Source organism: Syzygium oleosum, unplaced genomic scaffold (assembly GCF_021117445.2).
Source record: "Syzygium oleosum isolate NSW1041296 unplaced genomic scaffold, Sole_v2.1 Sole_v2.02, whole genome shotgun sequence".
Lineage (NCBI taxonomy): Eukaryota > Viridiplantae > Streptophyta > Magnoliopsida > Myrtales > Myrtaceae > Syzygium > Syzygium oleosum.
In genome coordinates, this window is record NW_026607486.1 from 12,746,746 (window position 1) to 12,761,978 (window position 15,233).

At 40.3% G+C, this 15,233-nt stretch overlaps 1 protein-coding gene across 1 annotated transcript; it reads left to right on the forward strand.

Moving 5' to 3' along the window:
* Nucleotides 1-7,614: 7,614 nt before the first annotated feature.
* LOC130137310 (extensin-like) lies at nt 7,615-13,575 on the forward strand. Its single transcript, XM_056308094.1, has 3 exons — nt 7,615-7,716; nt 12,229-12,687; nt 13,510-13,575. The coding sequence occupies exons 1-3, from the start codon at nt 7,615-7,617 to the stop codon at nt 13,573-13,575; spliced, it is 627 nt and encodes a 208-aa protein (XP_056164069.1).
* Nucleotides 13,576-15,233: the final 1,658 nt, after the last annotated feature.

The window sequence follows — 15,233 nt, forward strand, 5'->3', positions numbered from 1 at the left end:
TGTATTTAGCTTTTGTATTGGAACGTGACATAGTTCGTTACTTGCGAGAGCTCCAAGAAATATGATTACGATCCAGGAAAATGCAATAACCTCCAACAGAGTGCCGATCATCACAATTACCAGCCCAACTTGCGTCTGAAAAGGCATGGAGAGTTGTAGATGAACCACGAGTAAACAGAATACCAAGTCAAGGAATGTTTGCAAGATAGCGTAGAATGCGCTTTACCGATTGCCAATGAGCTGTGGTAGGGGCATGGAGGAATTGACATGCCATATTGATGGACTAGGCAATAATTGATCGTGAGTGTTAAATATTGTAGAGCACCAGCAATACTTCGATAAAGTAGAGGGTCCAGGAGAGGGTCTTCTTGGTGGAGAGAGAGGAGCTCATCGGTGGTGCATGGTGTAGAAACAGCCCGAGCATCGATCGTCTTGGAGCTAGCTAGAATGTCGTGTAAACTTGGCTTGATGGAGGATGAGGCAATCGGAAGTGGACTGTACTTCAACACCGAGGAAGTAACAAAGAGGACCCAAATCTTTGATGGCAAAATTCGGCTTGGAGAGCAGTAAGGAGGTTTGCAAATAGAGCTTGAGGAGAATCTATGAGGATGATGTCATCCACATACACGAGGAGTGTCATGCTATAGTGGCGTGTATGTAGAACAAATAATGAAGAGTCCGCACTCAACATTCAAAATCCAAGAGCAATCAAATAGGAGCTAAGCCATTGGTACCAGGCTCGAGGAGCTTGTTTCAAGCCATAAAAAGAACGCCGAGACGACGAACATGATGTGGCCTTGTTGTATCTACAAATCCTTGGTGTTGCACTATATATACATCCTCATTGAGATATCCATGGAGGAAAGTGTTGTAAATTTGAATGGCTTTGAATCAAAGAGGAATCAAGTCGGATTTTGAGGCGTGATATCACTTTCCTTAAGGATTTATTTGCCCCGCAATTGTTGCTAATGGTCACCGGCAAAAATCCTCCAGGATACAACAAAGTCTCAAAATGAGAATACTAGATAGCAATTCTAGTATTTCTCCAGGGTCTCTCTATGAAACAAAAGAAATGATGACTGTAGTTTTCGAAAGAAGACTTGAAGAAATTGATCTCTATTTTCTTTCTTGCAAAAAACTGACATATATAGAAATCGGTCTTAAAGAACATTGGCAACTCTTCACGAAAGGTTGCAAAGCTAACAAAGATATTCTTTCGGAAGAAGTTGCAAACTGAATAGATGCAACCCTTCGGAAAAGATTGAAAACTGAATAAGTATAATCTCCAAAAGTTGTCTTGGAAAGACACATGTAAAATTCGGAATAAAATAAATATATATATATAATTCCGAATTTTCATAATTTCGAAAATTACTTAATAAAAAAAAACAACCTTTCAACTAATAAAAATTAATAAAATAACCTTACGAAATAAAATAAAAATATAAAGGGATTAGTGCTAATTAAACCGTGGCCGCGCAAGCGTGCTAAGTGCTAAGTGCTAAGTGCTAAGTGCTAAGTGCGCCTAATAATCGCGCAATTACTCGCGCACCCGCACGCGGGTATTGTGTGGACTAGCACACACCCCATTGTCTTCACTCTAAAGAGCAAGAAGATATTCACAGTTATAAAGTGGCCCACTTTCTCAAAACTTTCCTATGTGGGACAAAGGAAAATGCACTATTTTGTTTGTTTTACAAACAAACAACCAACAATCCCCCACTTTGTTTGTAAAACAAAATACCAACTAAGATTAAAAAAAAAAAATACAGCCATAATTTCCATGAGATTAATATACATACATAAAGGTCTCTTTCGAGTTAAACCTTTACTTAGTACAAGTACCTCAAGACTCTATCAAAGTGACAAGTAGCTCGGCTTTAAACTTGTACTTTTAAATAATAGAATCGGACATACCGCACATATACTAACCTCTTGTTTCAGCGAGAAGTTCTATATTACTCAGCACTATTATGGCCTTATGCTTGATCCTGTTTCATGAGAGCTCTAGAAAGCAACCCTAACTTTCGTAAGAAGCGGCACCACTTCTAAGCTCATATAGGTGAAGTATCTACCATGTGTTTCTGTTACTATTAACACATTACATATTTGTACAATACTTCATTAAGAATTCAATTCACCCTTGAAACCGTAACAGACGATACCGACTTCTCATATCAGGGCTAGCGTCGGTATCAAACAATCACTTTTTAGTAACTTGTTTTTACCCATTAAACCTTATAACTAGTGATGTTCTAGAAAAAGGTCGGATTACCATTACTGGTGATTTTAATTAAAGGGTTTCAGCCCCATTTCTTGTGAGGTCATTTTTACCATATCTCTTGGTAATGCCTTTGTCAAAGGATCAGCCAAATTATTACTTGACCTCACGTAGACAATTGTTATGGTACCATCTTTATTTAATTGTCTCACAAACTCATGCCGTAGGCTAATATGTCTAGACTTCCCATTATAGGTGCTATTATAAGCTCTTGCCAAAGTAGCTTGACTATCACAATGAATAGAGATAGGAGGCATAGGACTAGGCCATAATTTGATATCCAACAACAAATTCCTAATCCATTCAGCCTCTTTCCCAGTTGCCGCTAACGCAACGAATTCGGATTCCATTGTTGAGTGAGTTATACATGTTTGTTTCTTGCTCGCCCAAGAAACAGCACCTCTGCCAAGTGTGAAAATCCATCCAGAAGTGGAATGTTTATCACCCACGCTTGTAATCCAACTAGCGTCGGTGTATCCTTCTAATACAGCCGGATAATTATTAAAGAACAGACCTAAATTTTTAGTTCTCTTAAGATAACCAAAAATTCTGTTAATAGCCCTCCAATGTTCTATACTTGGATTACTAGTATACCTACTCAACTTGCACACAGAATGAGCAATATCAAGTCTAGTACAATGCATCGCATACATTAAAGACCCTATAGCACTCGCATATTCAAGTTGTGCTACCGCTCTACCAGTATTATAGTTTAACTTAATACTGAAATCAAATGGAATACTTATTTCCTTGAAACCAAGATGCTGAAATTTATTTAGCATTTTTTCAACATAATTACATTGGCTCAAAGAATAACCCCCACCATGCTTTTTAACTTTAATACCTAAGATAGTATCTACTTCACCTAAATCCTTCATTTTAAACATGGAGGTTAGATACTTCTTAGTCTCAACTATTCCAGTCATATTTGTTCCAAAGATAAGCATATCATCAACATACAAGCATACTAAGACACCATAGTCTTTAGTGAATTTAGAGTATATACACTTATCAGCACTATTGTAGATGAAACCATTAGACAATATGACCGAATCAAATTTTTCATGCCACTGCTTAGGAGCTTGCTTAAGCCCATAAAGAGACTTCGTCAATTTACATACTTTCCTTTCATTTCCAGGAAGAACGAAACCTTCTGGTTGTTCCATGTAAATTTCCTCATTTAAGTCTCCATTCAAGAAAGCAGTCTTCACATCCATTTGATGAACACAAAGATCATAAATGGAAGCTATAGCAAAAAGAATTCGAATAGAAGTTATACGTGCAACAGGAGCATACGTATCAAAATAATCTATTCCTTCCTTTTGTCTATATCCCTTTGCCACTAGTCTAACCTTAAAAGCTTGGATAGAACCATCAGAATGATATTTTCTTCTAAAAACCCATTTGCAACCAATAGGCTTGGATCCTTTAGGTAAATCTACTAATACCCAAGTATTATTTGACATAATTGAGTCCATTTCATCATTTACAGCTTCTTTCCAAAAAGAAGCATCTCTAGAAGACATAGCATCAACAAAGCTTTTAGGATCGTCTTCTAAATTTAATAATAAAGGGTATTTATTTACCACGTTATTATCTCTGTCTCCTTCAACAAGGAAAACGTGAGTAATATAATCTGGACCTAAATCCTTAGATTTTCTTGCTCTAGAGCTTCTCCTCAATTCAGTCATGTCTCTAGAATTATTTGTTCCTTTCTCTTGAGAATCTACATGAGTTTCTATAGGTCTTGAATTATTTTCAATAATTTCAGAACCTGTAGAACATTTGTTCTCAAAGAATTCAACATCTCTCGATTCTACAATGACATTGGATTCTAAGTCAAGAAGCTTATCAGCTTTACTGTTTTCAGCATATCCAATAAAGACACTTTTGATAGCTCTAGGACCAAGTTTAGTTCTTTTAGGGTCCGGTACTCGATAGTATGCCAAACACCCCCACACTTTAAGATATGACATGTTTGGTTTTCTACCTTTCCATAATTCATAAGGGCTCACGTTATTTCTCTTAGATGGTATTCTATTATGAATATAACATGCAGTAAGCAATGCTTCTCCCCAAATATTAATTGGTAGCTTTGAATTCGAAAGCATACAATTAACCATTTCTCCGAGAGATCGATTTTTCCTTTCAGCCATACCATTTTGTTGTGGAGTGTATGGTGCGGAAACTTGATGAATAATACCATGTTCTTCACAAAATGAAGAAAATTCATTTAAGAAATATTCTCCACCTCTATCTTAACGTAGAACTTTGATTTTCCTTTCCAATTGATTTTCTACTTCAGCTTTATATTTCTTGAACATGGTGAATGCTTCATCCTTCGACCTCATGAGATAAACATATAAATACTTACTGCAATCATCCACAAAGGTAATGAAATACCTTTTACCGCCACGAGTTATCATTCCATTGAATTCACATATATCAGTATGTACTAAATCCAATAAACTCGAATTTCTTTTCACACTTGGAAATGGTTTCTTAATTAATTTAGACTTAGCACATATTTCACATTTATCAAATTCGCCATTGAAATTTATCAAGCCTAACCTTTTCATATTCTTTAAATAACGAATATTGATATGTGCCAACCTACTATGCCATAAAGATAGAGACTCAACGATATAAATAGAAGTAGCGATATTATTATTGATACTCAATTGATACATGCCATCATTGGCATAGCCCTTTCCAACAAATAGCCCATTCTTCGACAGGATAACCTTGTCGGATTCAAACAAAACCCGAAACCCCCTTTTACAAAGTAAATCAATAAAAACTAGGTTTTCCTTAATTTCAGGTACAAACAACACATTAAGAATAGTTATCTTCTTTCCAGAAGTGAAATCTATCTCCACCGTGCCTTTGCCAGCAACCTTTGCAAGAGCATTATTCGCCATCAGGACCTCTTGAGCATTTGTGTCGACAGTCTCTTCAAATTACTTGAACAAATATTTGTCCTTGCACACATGAACTGTCGCTCCAGAATCTAACCACCAACCGGATTGGACAGTGGCAGAATTGATCTCAGAAATCATAGCCATCGAACCATTGATTTCAGCAATATTCATATTTGAAAACTTGGTTGAAATCATGGCCACATAGTTCCCTTCAACCAAATTTGCATCTGCCTTCACCGTTGGAATGTTCTTGTCCTTTGATATGCTCTTCCAATGAATGCAGTCCTTGGCATAGTGTCCCTGTTTACCACAAACAAAACAACAACCCTTCTTCTTCTTGTGTGTCTTCTTAAATGTATGCCCATTCTTTACTTTAAAGTTCTGGCCGAATTTTCTTTTTCTCTCCACAGCATTTACCTTGGAATTATACAAAACAGAATTATCACGTGTACGTGACTCTTCCTCAATACGAAGATGTTTCTGTATTTGCTCCAAGGTGAAGTCCTCCGACTTATGCATCAGCCTTTTTCCGTAGTCTTTCCAAGTTGAAGGCAATTTTGCAATAATTGCTCCAACTTGAAAGGTTTCTGGAATTTCAATTTTGAGGGCACGGATTTTGTTGACGAGCACTTGTAATTCGTGGACTTGTTCAAGGGCTTAGTATCAATAAACTTGAAATCGAAATACTTTGCGATTAAATACTTATTGGTACCTTGCTCCTCCGCTTTGTACTTGAATTCCAGTGCGTTCCAAATTTCTCTGGCCGACTTCATCTCAGTGAACAAGTCATACAATCTATCAGACAGTGTATTCAGAATGTGTCCACGACACAGCAATTCGTCCTCCTCACGTTTCCTCTTATCCTTGTTAACCCTTTTAACGGCTTCCGCACTTGGTTGTTCTCCCTCAACAGTAGGCTTCGGATCTTCAATAGGCGCCAATTTTGGATCCAGAATATAGGATATCTTCAGGGCAGTGAGTAGGAACATCATCTTGTCCCTCCAGCGAGCATAGTTGTTCCCATCGAACCGATCCAGTTTGACCATGTCTTGATTCATGATTTTGATTGTCTCCGACTCCATTGTTGAACAAAATAAATCCTTAAGATTGTTGTAAATTTGAATGGCTTCGAATCAAAGAGCAATCAAGTCGGACTTTGAGGCGTGATATCACTTTCCTTAAGGATTTATTTGCCCCACAATTGTTGCTAATGGTCACCGGCAAAAATCCTCCAGGATACAACAAAGTCTCAAAATGAGAATACTAGATAGCAATTCTAGTATTTCTCCAGGGTCTCTCTAGGAAACAAAAGAAATGATGACTGTAGTTTTCGAAAGAAGACTTGAAGAAATTGATCTCTATTTTCTTTCTTGCAAAAAACTGACATATATAGAAATCGGTCTTAAAGAACATTGGCAACTCTTCACGAAAGGTTGCAAAGCTAACAAAGATATTCCTTCGGAAGAAGTTGCAAACTGAATAGATGCAACCCTTCGGAAAAGATTGAAAACTGAACAAGTATAATCTCCAAAAGTTGTCTTGGAAAGACACATGTAAAATTCGGAATAAAATAAATATATATATAATTCCGAATTTTCATAATTTCGAAAATTACTTAATAAAAAAAACAACCTTTCAACTAATAAAAATTAATAAGATAACCTTACAAAATAAAATAAAAATATAAAGGGATTAGTGCTAATTAAATTGTGGCCGCGCAAGCGTGCAAAGTGCTAAGTGCGCCTAATAATCGCGCACCCGCACGCGGGTATTGTGTGGACTAGCACACACCCCATTGTCTTCACTCTAAAGAGCAAGAAGATATTCACAGTTATAAAGTGGCCCACTTTCTCAAAACTTTCCTATGTGGGACAAAGGAAAATGCACTATTTTGTTTGTTTTACAAACAAACAACCAACAGAAAGCATTTGAGACATCAAGTTGACGAAAGTTCCAACCCCAAGAATACGCAAGAGCAATGATAGTGCGAATTGTTACAGGTTTTGCGACAGGGCTGAAGGTTTCATTGTAGTCTCGTCCTGCCCGTTGATGATATCCCTTACCTACAAGACAAGCTTTATACCATTCAAGAGAACCATCGGCTCGAAGCTTGACTTTGAAGATCCATTTACATCCAATGAGACAAGCATGAGTAACGAGCTCCCAAGTTCTATTTTGTCTTAAGGCAATGTATTCGGCCACCATGGCTGCACACCATTGAGGATCACGAGATGCCTGAGTGAAGCATGTAGGTTCAATGTAAGGATGAGCCGACTGTCATTGCATATGTGTGCTAGTGGTTGATAGTCCTGCGCGAAATAGAACCATCTTTGAGACAGGTAACCATCGAATGAGTAGTTGCAGAAGGGCAGGTTTCTGGCAAAGATGGTGTAGCTATTGAGACAGGTGGTGATGTCAATGATTCAGGCGGAGACGTTGAAGGAGGTGGAGGAGGTGGAGGCGTTGGAGGCACGAGTTGTGGAGAAGTGTTTGAAGTTGGGACTGGAGGTGGAGGTAGTGGTAGCACTATGTCCGGAATGTGAGTTGGCGTTGATGTAGAAGATATGTTGCTAAATGGGAAGCTTGTTTCATCAAAAATAGTATCAGCAGTAATGTAGAACTTGCGGGTAAGTGGACAGTAATAGCGATACCCGTGATAGCCTGGAGGGTAGCCAAGAAAAATGCATGTCTTTGATCATGGGGCGAGCTTGTGAGGAGCATAGGGCTGCCAATAGGGGAATACTGCACACCCAAAGATGCTTAGATAAGAAATGTCAAGAGGTGTCCCAAATAAAGCTTGCCAAGGATTAATATTACCAATGACAGGCGAAGGGAGTCTGTTAATGAGAAAGGTGCAGTCTCAAATGCAAACTCCTAGAATTCATATGAAATACTAGCATATGTCAAGAGAGCAAGGCCTGTTTCAACAAGGTGACAATGCTTCCGCTCAGCAACGCCATTTTGAAAAGGAGAATACGGGCAAGAGACACTTTGGTGAAGGCCATTTTGAAAAAGGTTAGCTCGAAATGTCGATGAGAGAAATTTAAGTGCACCACCACATTGTATTGCTTGCAATCTACACTGAAGTTGAGTCTCCACAAGTTATGAATAGTAATAAATGTAGATAAAATTGTGCACAGGTCGTGAGAGGATAATACCAAGTAAAACAGGAGAAATCATCAATAAAGCAAACATAATATTTATAAGGGTTAATACCATGAAAAACCAAAACTGGCACATCCACGATAAATTTATCTCAAACTAATTTTTTTATCACCAAAAACCCCAAACAGTACATTTGTAACAAATTTATCCTCCGTTAAATTGAATTAATATTTCGAAAAACCACAAACTAGTACACTTGTAAAACCCTAAACCGGTACACCCATCAACTGTTACATGTCATTCAACTCAAAAATTTGACCGTAAAATTTAACGGAAACTAACGGAGGGTAAAATTGTCACAGGCGTACCAGCTTGAGATTTTTTGTGGTCAAAAAATTAGTTTGGAATAAAATTACAGTTTGGGGTTTTTCGTGATATTAACCTTATTTAGGGATAAGGACACTAGAAGTGTCATAACTATCGTACGGCGCTCACTTGAGTGTCATAACTTTTTTTCGCTCACGTAAGTGCAACTTCAGACAAAAAGTGATCACTTGAGTTCCATTTCCGGCAAAAATAGATCATTTGAGTGCCATTTCCGGCAAACCATAATATGTGGATTTTTTTATTAATTTTCCATCCGACGTGGATTTTTTAAATGTTGTTTATTTTATTTATTTGAATTTTTTGAATTTTTATTTTTTTTTCCTTTTTTTCAATGCCTGCGAGGGTCACCGGCGACCCTCGCCGGTTGTGAAGGCCTCACCCAAATTGGGCGACGGCCGCCTTACCCTCGGCCGTTAAGGCCCTAGGCGAGGCCGCAAAGGCCGTCTGCAGATCAGGGCGGCCACGAGCGAGGTGGCCTCGCCAGATCTAGCGAGAGACTTCGCCGCCTTGCTCGCGGCCGCGAAGGCCCTTAGCAAGGCCGTCACAGGCAAGGCGGCGAAGGCTCTCGCCAGATCTAGCGAAGCCACCTCGCTCGTGGCCGCCCAGATCTAGCGACAGCTTTCGCGGCCTCGCCCACCGCTAACAAGGCCGCGATGACCTCGCCGAGGGCCTTCGCGGCCGCGAGCGAGGCGGCGAAGGCTCTCGCCAGATCTGGAGAGGCCACCTCGCTCGCGGCCGCCCAGATCTGGCGACAGCCTTCACGGCCGAGGGCAAGGTGGCCCTCGCCCAATCTGGGCAAGGCCTTCGCATCTGATGAGGGTCGCCGATGACCCTCGTCGGCATTAAAAAAAAATTGCAAAAAAAAGGAAAAATAAATTCAAAAAAATATTAAAATATTGTCCACATCGGATTTTCTGACTGCCAAATGGCCGATGACACTCAAGTGATTACTTTTTGCCGGAAGTGATACTTAAGTAAGCCAAACAAAAGTTATGGTATTCAAGTGAGCGCCGTACGAAAGTTATGGCACTCCTAGTGTCTTTATCCCACCTTAGTTATAACCACTTAAAGACATTACAGGAGAACGCTTCCAATATCAAAATGTACCAGCTGTAAAGGAGAAGGGTGGGAATGGCAATGGCTTTTACTAAGATCACATGGCATACATTTAGTGGAGGGTGAGCTATTAAAACTAGTCCTGGTGGAACGTAGTAATTGAACTAAAGCATCGGAACGTGCATGGCCCAAGCGGTGATGCCACAAATTTATTGAACTAGAATGAGAGGCGGCAAAAACTGACGAACACACCATGGGCAGAAAGAGCAAGACGTGATAGAGGCCATTCATAAGTCTGCCTTGGAGTAGAATATGATTATTGCGATGAGAGATCGCAAGAAAATATGTGCCATAAAACAAGAAAACACAAGAAAATTGAGAGATTGATAATAAGTTTTTGGGTTATTATCACGAAAAACCCCAAACTGATATACTTATAACAAATTTACCGCAAACTAATTTTTTGACCACCAAAAGTCCCAAACTAGTACACCTGTGACAAATCTACCCTCCGTTAGTTTCCGTTAAATTTTACTGTCAAATTGCTTAGTTAAATGACACGTGACAATTGACGAATGTACCATTTTAGGGTTTTACCCTTCGTTTGTCCCATGTGTACTAGTTTGTGATTTTTTTGTATTAATTCAATTTAATGGAGAGTAAATTTGTTACAAATGTACCAGTTTGGGATTTTTTGTGGTAAAAAAATTAATTTTTGATAAATTTGTCATAGGTGTACCAATTTGAAATTTTTTGTGGTCAAAAAATTAGTTTTTGGTAAATTTATCGTAGAAGTATGGTATTAACCCTGAGTTTTTAGTGATAGATGGTACTAGGGGGTGACCAAGACAAACCGACCAAATCAGGAACTGCCCAGACCGGACCGGACCGGACCGGACCGGCCGGTTTGGTTCGATTTTCGGTTCTTAAAAATGGAATTGGTGTCTGGGCGGTTTGGTTTTCCAGACTGATTATTTTACAATAATTTTTTTATTTTTTAAATGTAAACCTCATAATCTAAAATCCATCACGCACGCCTCCTCTTGCTCTCCTCTTTTGATCTTTTCGAATTCGCCCACGATAATCATGCCTCCTCTTCAGTCTTTCCCTCTCCTCGCTTCTCTATTTCAGTTGAAACTAGATGTTCTTTACTTACATTTGTCTCATATCAAACACAGAATCAACTAGGTTTTTTCTATTCGATTTTTTTGAAGAGTTATCAATTTTGAACTTTGAGTTTAGCTCAATTGCCTCAAATGGTGACCATCTCGGTAGAATGGGAGCTTAGTTCGACTGTTTCTATCATCTATTCTAAATTTTGGGCAAAAGAACACTACAAGTGTCATAACTTGTGTACGGCGCTCATTTTAGTGCCATAACTTTTTTTTGGATCACTTTAGTTCTAAATTTTTTGAAAAACGATCACTTAAGTGCTAAAATTTTTGAAAAACGATCACTTAAGTGCCAACTCCGGTGCCGTACACAATTTTTCGCCGGAAATCTGACGTGGCATTTTTTTTATTAATTTCTGAAGCTGACGTGGCTCGCCGGAGTCTCGCCGGAGATTGGCACTTAAGTGATCGTTTTTCAAAAATTTTAGCACTTAAATGTTCGTTTTTCAAAAATTTTAGCACTTAAGTGATCGTTTTTAAAAAATTTTAGCACTAAAGTGATCCAAAAAAAAGTTATGACACTTAAGTGATCGTTTTTCCTCCGACTTGGCACCAAAGTGATCCGAAAAAAAGTTATGGCACCAAAGTGAGCGCCGTACACAAGTTATGGCACTTATAGTGTCCTTTTGCCCTAAATTTTGTAAAACAAAAACAGTAATATAGATATTTCATATTGATTGGTTTTTCCATCCTAATGCATGCTTGCCTTTTTTAATTTTTGTGTAGTGAAGCATTAGAGACCAACTAATATGTATGAAATCTTTCCGCTTGGCAACCGGAATCAAAGGTACTATTTTGATGACTCTGATTAAAATGAAGTGTTTGAAAATGATCAGTTCCACTAGACCACCCGGGAATCGGATCGGACCGGACGGTCCAATCCAGTCTGGTCCTGGTTTCAAAAACTGAGAATTGGTCCCTCTAGTTCGGTTCCTAGGTGGAATCGGACTGGACCGAGAGCCGATCACTCCTAGATGGTACAACTAAAACATTAGATAATCAAAAGAAGTCCAAAATGCGGGCTCGAGTGTACCTATGTAGATGATAGGAAGAGGAACTTCATCACCCATAGTGAGTTTTTTAGGCTACGAATGATAATCATTATGTTTCTATTTTTCTGTTCCAGAAACAGGTTTGGAACAGAAATCCGATTAGTAACGCAATTTCATTTTTCTATTTCTGGAACAAATTTTGATTTCAGAAATATGTTTGGAACAGAAATAAGAAGTTAAAATTTTATACTTTTCTATTTTTAAAACATAAATGAAAAGTTAAAATTCTTCTCATCGCTCGCTTTCGCTACTAGCCAGTCGCCTACACGCCGCCCATCGCCGGCAAGTTCGCCGTCTCCCGCCGCCGCCCGCCGTCCACCGGCCACTGTCTCCCATCACTGGCCGGCCTCCTCCAGCCGACGCCCGCCACCCATCACAGGTCACCTCCCACCGTCCACTGGCCGCCGTCTCCCGCCGCCGCCCACCTCCCCCTGCCGCTCGCCGTCCACCGGCCGTCGTCTCCCGCCGCCGGCCGCCCTCCTCCAGTCGCCTCCCACCATTCGCCGTCTCCCGGCGCCGACCGTCGTGGGCCGCCGCCCGCTGTCCACAGGCCATTGTCTCCTGCCGTCGGCCACCCTCCTCCCACCGCCGGCCATCATCTCTCGCCGCTCGCCTCCAACTGCCTGCCACCGTCTCCCACCGCCCACCTCCCATCGCCGTCCACCGGCCATCCTCCTCCCGCCGCTGCCCACCTCCCCCCACCGGCCGCCGTGGTCCGCGCCACCCGCCGTCCACCGGCCACCATCTCTCGCCACCGGCCGCCCTCCTCCCATCGCCGTCCACCGTCCTCCACACTGGCCGCGTCGCCGTCCGCCGCAACCTACCCCCACCACCCGCCGTTTGCTGCCACCGTCCGCCGCCCGCCGTCCACTCGTCGACCATCTGAGAGGGAGAAATTTTGTACCGTTATTAAACAAATTTTTGTTTCAGGAACAGAAATTTTGTGCCATTATCAAACGTATTTTTTTGCTCATAAACTCATCCAGAAACAGAAATAGAAAAATCAATTTCTAGACATAAATTAATTTCTGAAACAGAATGATTATCATTTACAGCCTTAGTGCCTAAGTACAGAGTAGCATTGGATAGCGCAACAGGACTATAGTAACAAGTTGAGACGCACCAGAATCCGGGCACCATGACTCAGCATCCAGAGTAGAAGGAGGAGAAGCAATAGGAGCATGGGACACGGATGGGGAAAGTGAACTGTAGTACGCGTGTGCTGGGGGTGGGCATGGTTTGGATTGTAAGTGCTTTGAATTTGATGGGCACAATGGATTTGTTGTGTTGGTGGGGGAAGGATAAAATGAGGATTGTATCTTTTTCGACATGTGGCAACTTTGTGACCCGCGTAACGACACAGCTGGCAATAGAACTCATTTCGACGATGGCCGCGGCTAGTCGAAGGTTGAAGGGGCGCTGGTTAGGTGGGTCCTGGATTGTACCCCAAGGAGGAGTTCGGGAAGATTGTAAAAACTGGTTCTGGCAGCTTTGGTTGCCCAAAGAATTGAAACTCTGTGTCGGCACCGGTGTAGGCGGCAAATGCTACGGGCGGTGGTTGGGTAATTTCAAATGCTGAAATTTCAAGACTACCTTCATGAGACAATAGTAGTCCGTGAATGTCTTCTCTACTCAAATGAGAAGCTCGGGTCTACACTGATATTGCTGTCGCCAGCTGATTAAATTCAGCACCAAGCCCACGGAACAAGTGGGTGTGATATTCGTTCTCAAAAATGGTTTCACCAATTATTAATAATTGATCTAAAATCTCTGTAGCCTGCTGAATATATTATGTTAGCGAGCGTGGGCCTTTCTTCATGGTTTAAAATGTGTGCAAAATGTTTAGAACTCAATTGCCCAAACAAAAAAGGTTTAGGATTGAATTGGTATAATAGCAATAGGTTTAGGACTTTTTTGCTAATTTTCCTGAATTAATTCCAATCCATGTGTTTCTCCGAGAAAGTACCCACAGCGAAATATAATACACCGAACGTCATTGTTCGGCTTTTTTATAAGAAAGGATCGGATTCAGTGGCAACTCCAGAGAGGAGATTTCCAGGCGAGAAAGAGGAACTCACTTGATTTTGATCGAACAAAATAAATTCAAGCCGTGACAATATTTGATCAATAGGAAACTTAGGCAACACAACCAGTTCTAACAAATCCAACTAGCCGCTGACTGACATCATCACACTTGAACTTCGTTGATGCCAAGTTACACTGACACTAGACTTAAAACATAAATAGCTACAACTAAGGAAACTTGAAGTACAGAGTAAAAACTTCAAAAATAAAAAGGCAGCAATTTGATTGCGGGTCGAGTGGTGGGGGGGGGGCGCTTTGGCTATCGGGTGGTATCTGTACTGTAAGTGTGATAACCATCCTCTAATGACATCTGTTAGTCCACGTCAAATAACTGACATTGATCTCGTCTTCATCCCTAATTCTTGCGACACTTGTTAATCTACGTCAAGTAACTGCCATCGATCTCATCTTCATCCTTCATTCTCGCGACATATGTCAATCTATGTCAAGTAATTGCTGTCGATCCTGTCCTCATCCTTATTCTTGCAACACCTGTCAATCTATGTCTAGTAACTGCCATCGATCTCATCCTCATCCTCATTCTTGCAACACCTGTTAATCTATGTTAAGTAACTGCCATTGATCGTGTATAATACCATGTGTTCTTGTTCTTATCGATAACTTACGTGACTCGGTCCTCATGCAGTAACGGTTTCGTCGATAATCTTTAGAACAAATCCCCAGGCGGTAATTGTTCCCTCTTTGATTTCAGTCTTTTCAAATTTCAAACACTCAAAACTTCCCGCCGACATATGACTTAGTGGCTGCCAAGTGTCTATCGTTGTACTTTCGACAACTAAACTTATGGCTTACATCATTTATCATCAATGGACCTATGTTTTACCAAATATTACACTCAATGTGCGTTTATCTCCGCTATTCTGAATATTCCCCGATAATAATCTATTTAGACAACCTAAGTAATTATTTGTGTCAACACCAAGAAATTCGAAAGTTGGGTGAGGAACGCAGATAATTCTTCAACAAAACAAATCGAATATTCATATGGATACTGGCCTAAAAAATGTCGATTCCTTAGTCGTTGACTTATTAAAATTCTATTTCTCAAATTGATATCGATCAAATGATTCAGTATGCGGTCTAAAGATGCTAAACTGGCATGGACGTGTTAAGTTAATCAAAAGAAAAGCAAAAAAATGGAAATGGTGAACAT

What these genes read in the sequence shown, in the direction of transcription:
- LOC130137310 (XM_056308094.1), top strand. Translation starts at nt 7,615, where the DNA reads ATGTCAATGATTCAGGCGGAGACGTTGAAGGAGGTGGAGGAGGTGGAG. An exon ending in AGTTGGGACTGGAGGTGGAG is followed by an intron (nt 7,717 to 12,228) that starts GTAGTGGTAGCA and finishes TTTCGCTACTAG; the next exon opens with CCAGTCGCCTACACGCCGCC. An exon ending in TCCCCCCACCGGCCGCCGTG is followed by an intron (nt 12,688 to 13,509) that starts GTCCGCGCCACC and finishes GCACCGGTGTAG; the next exon opens with GCGGCAAATGCTACGGGCGG.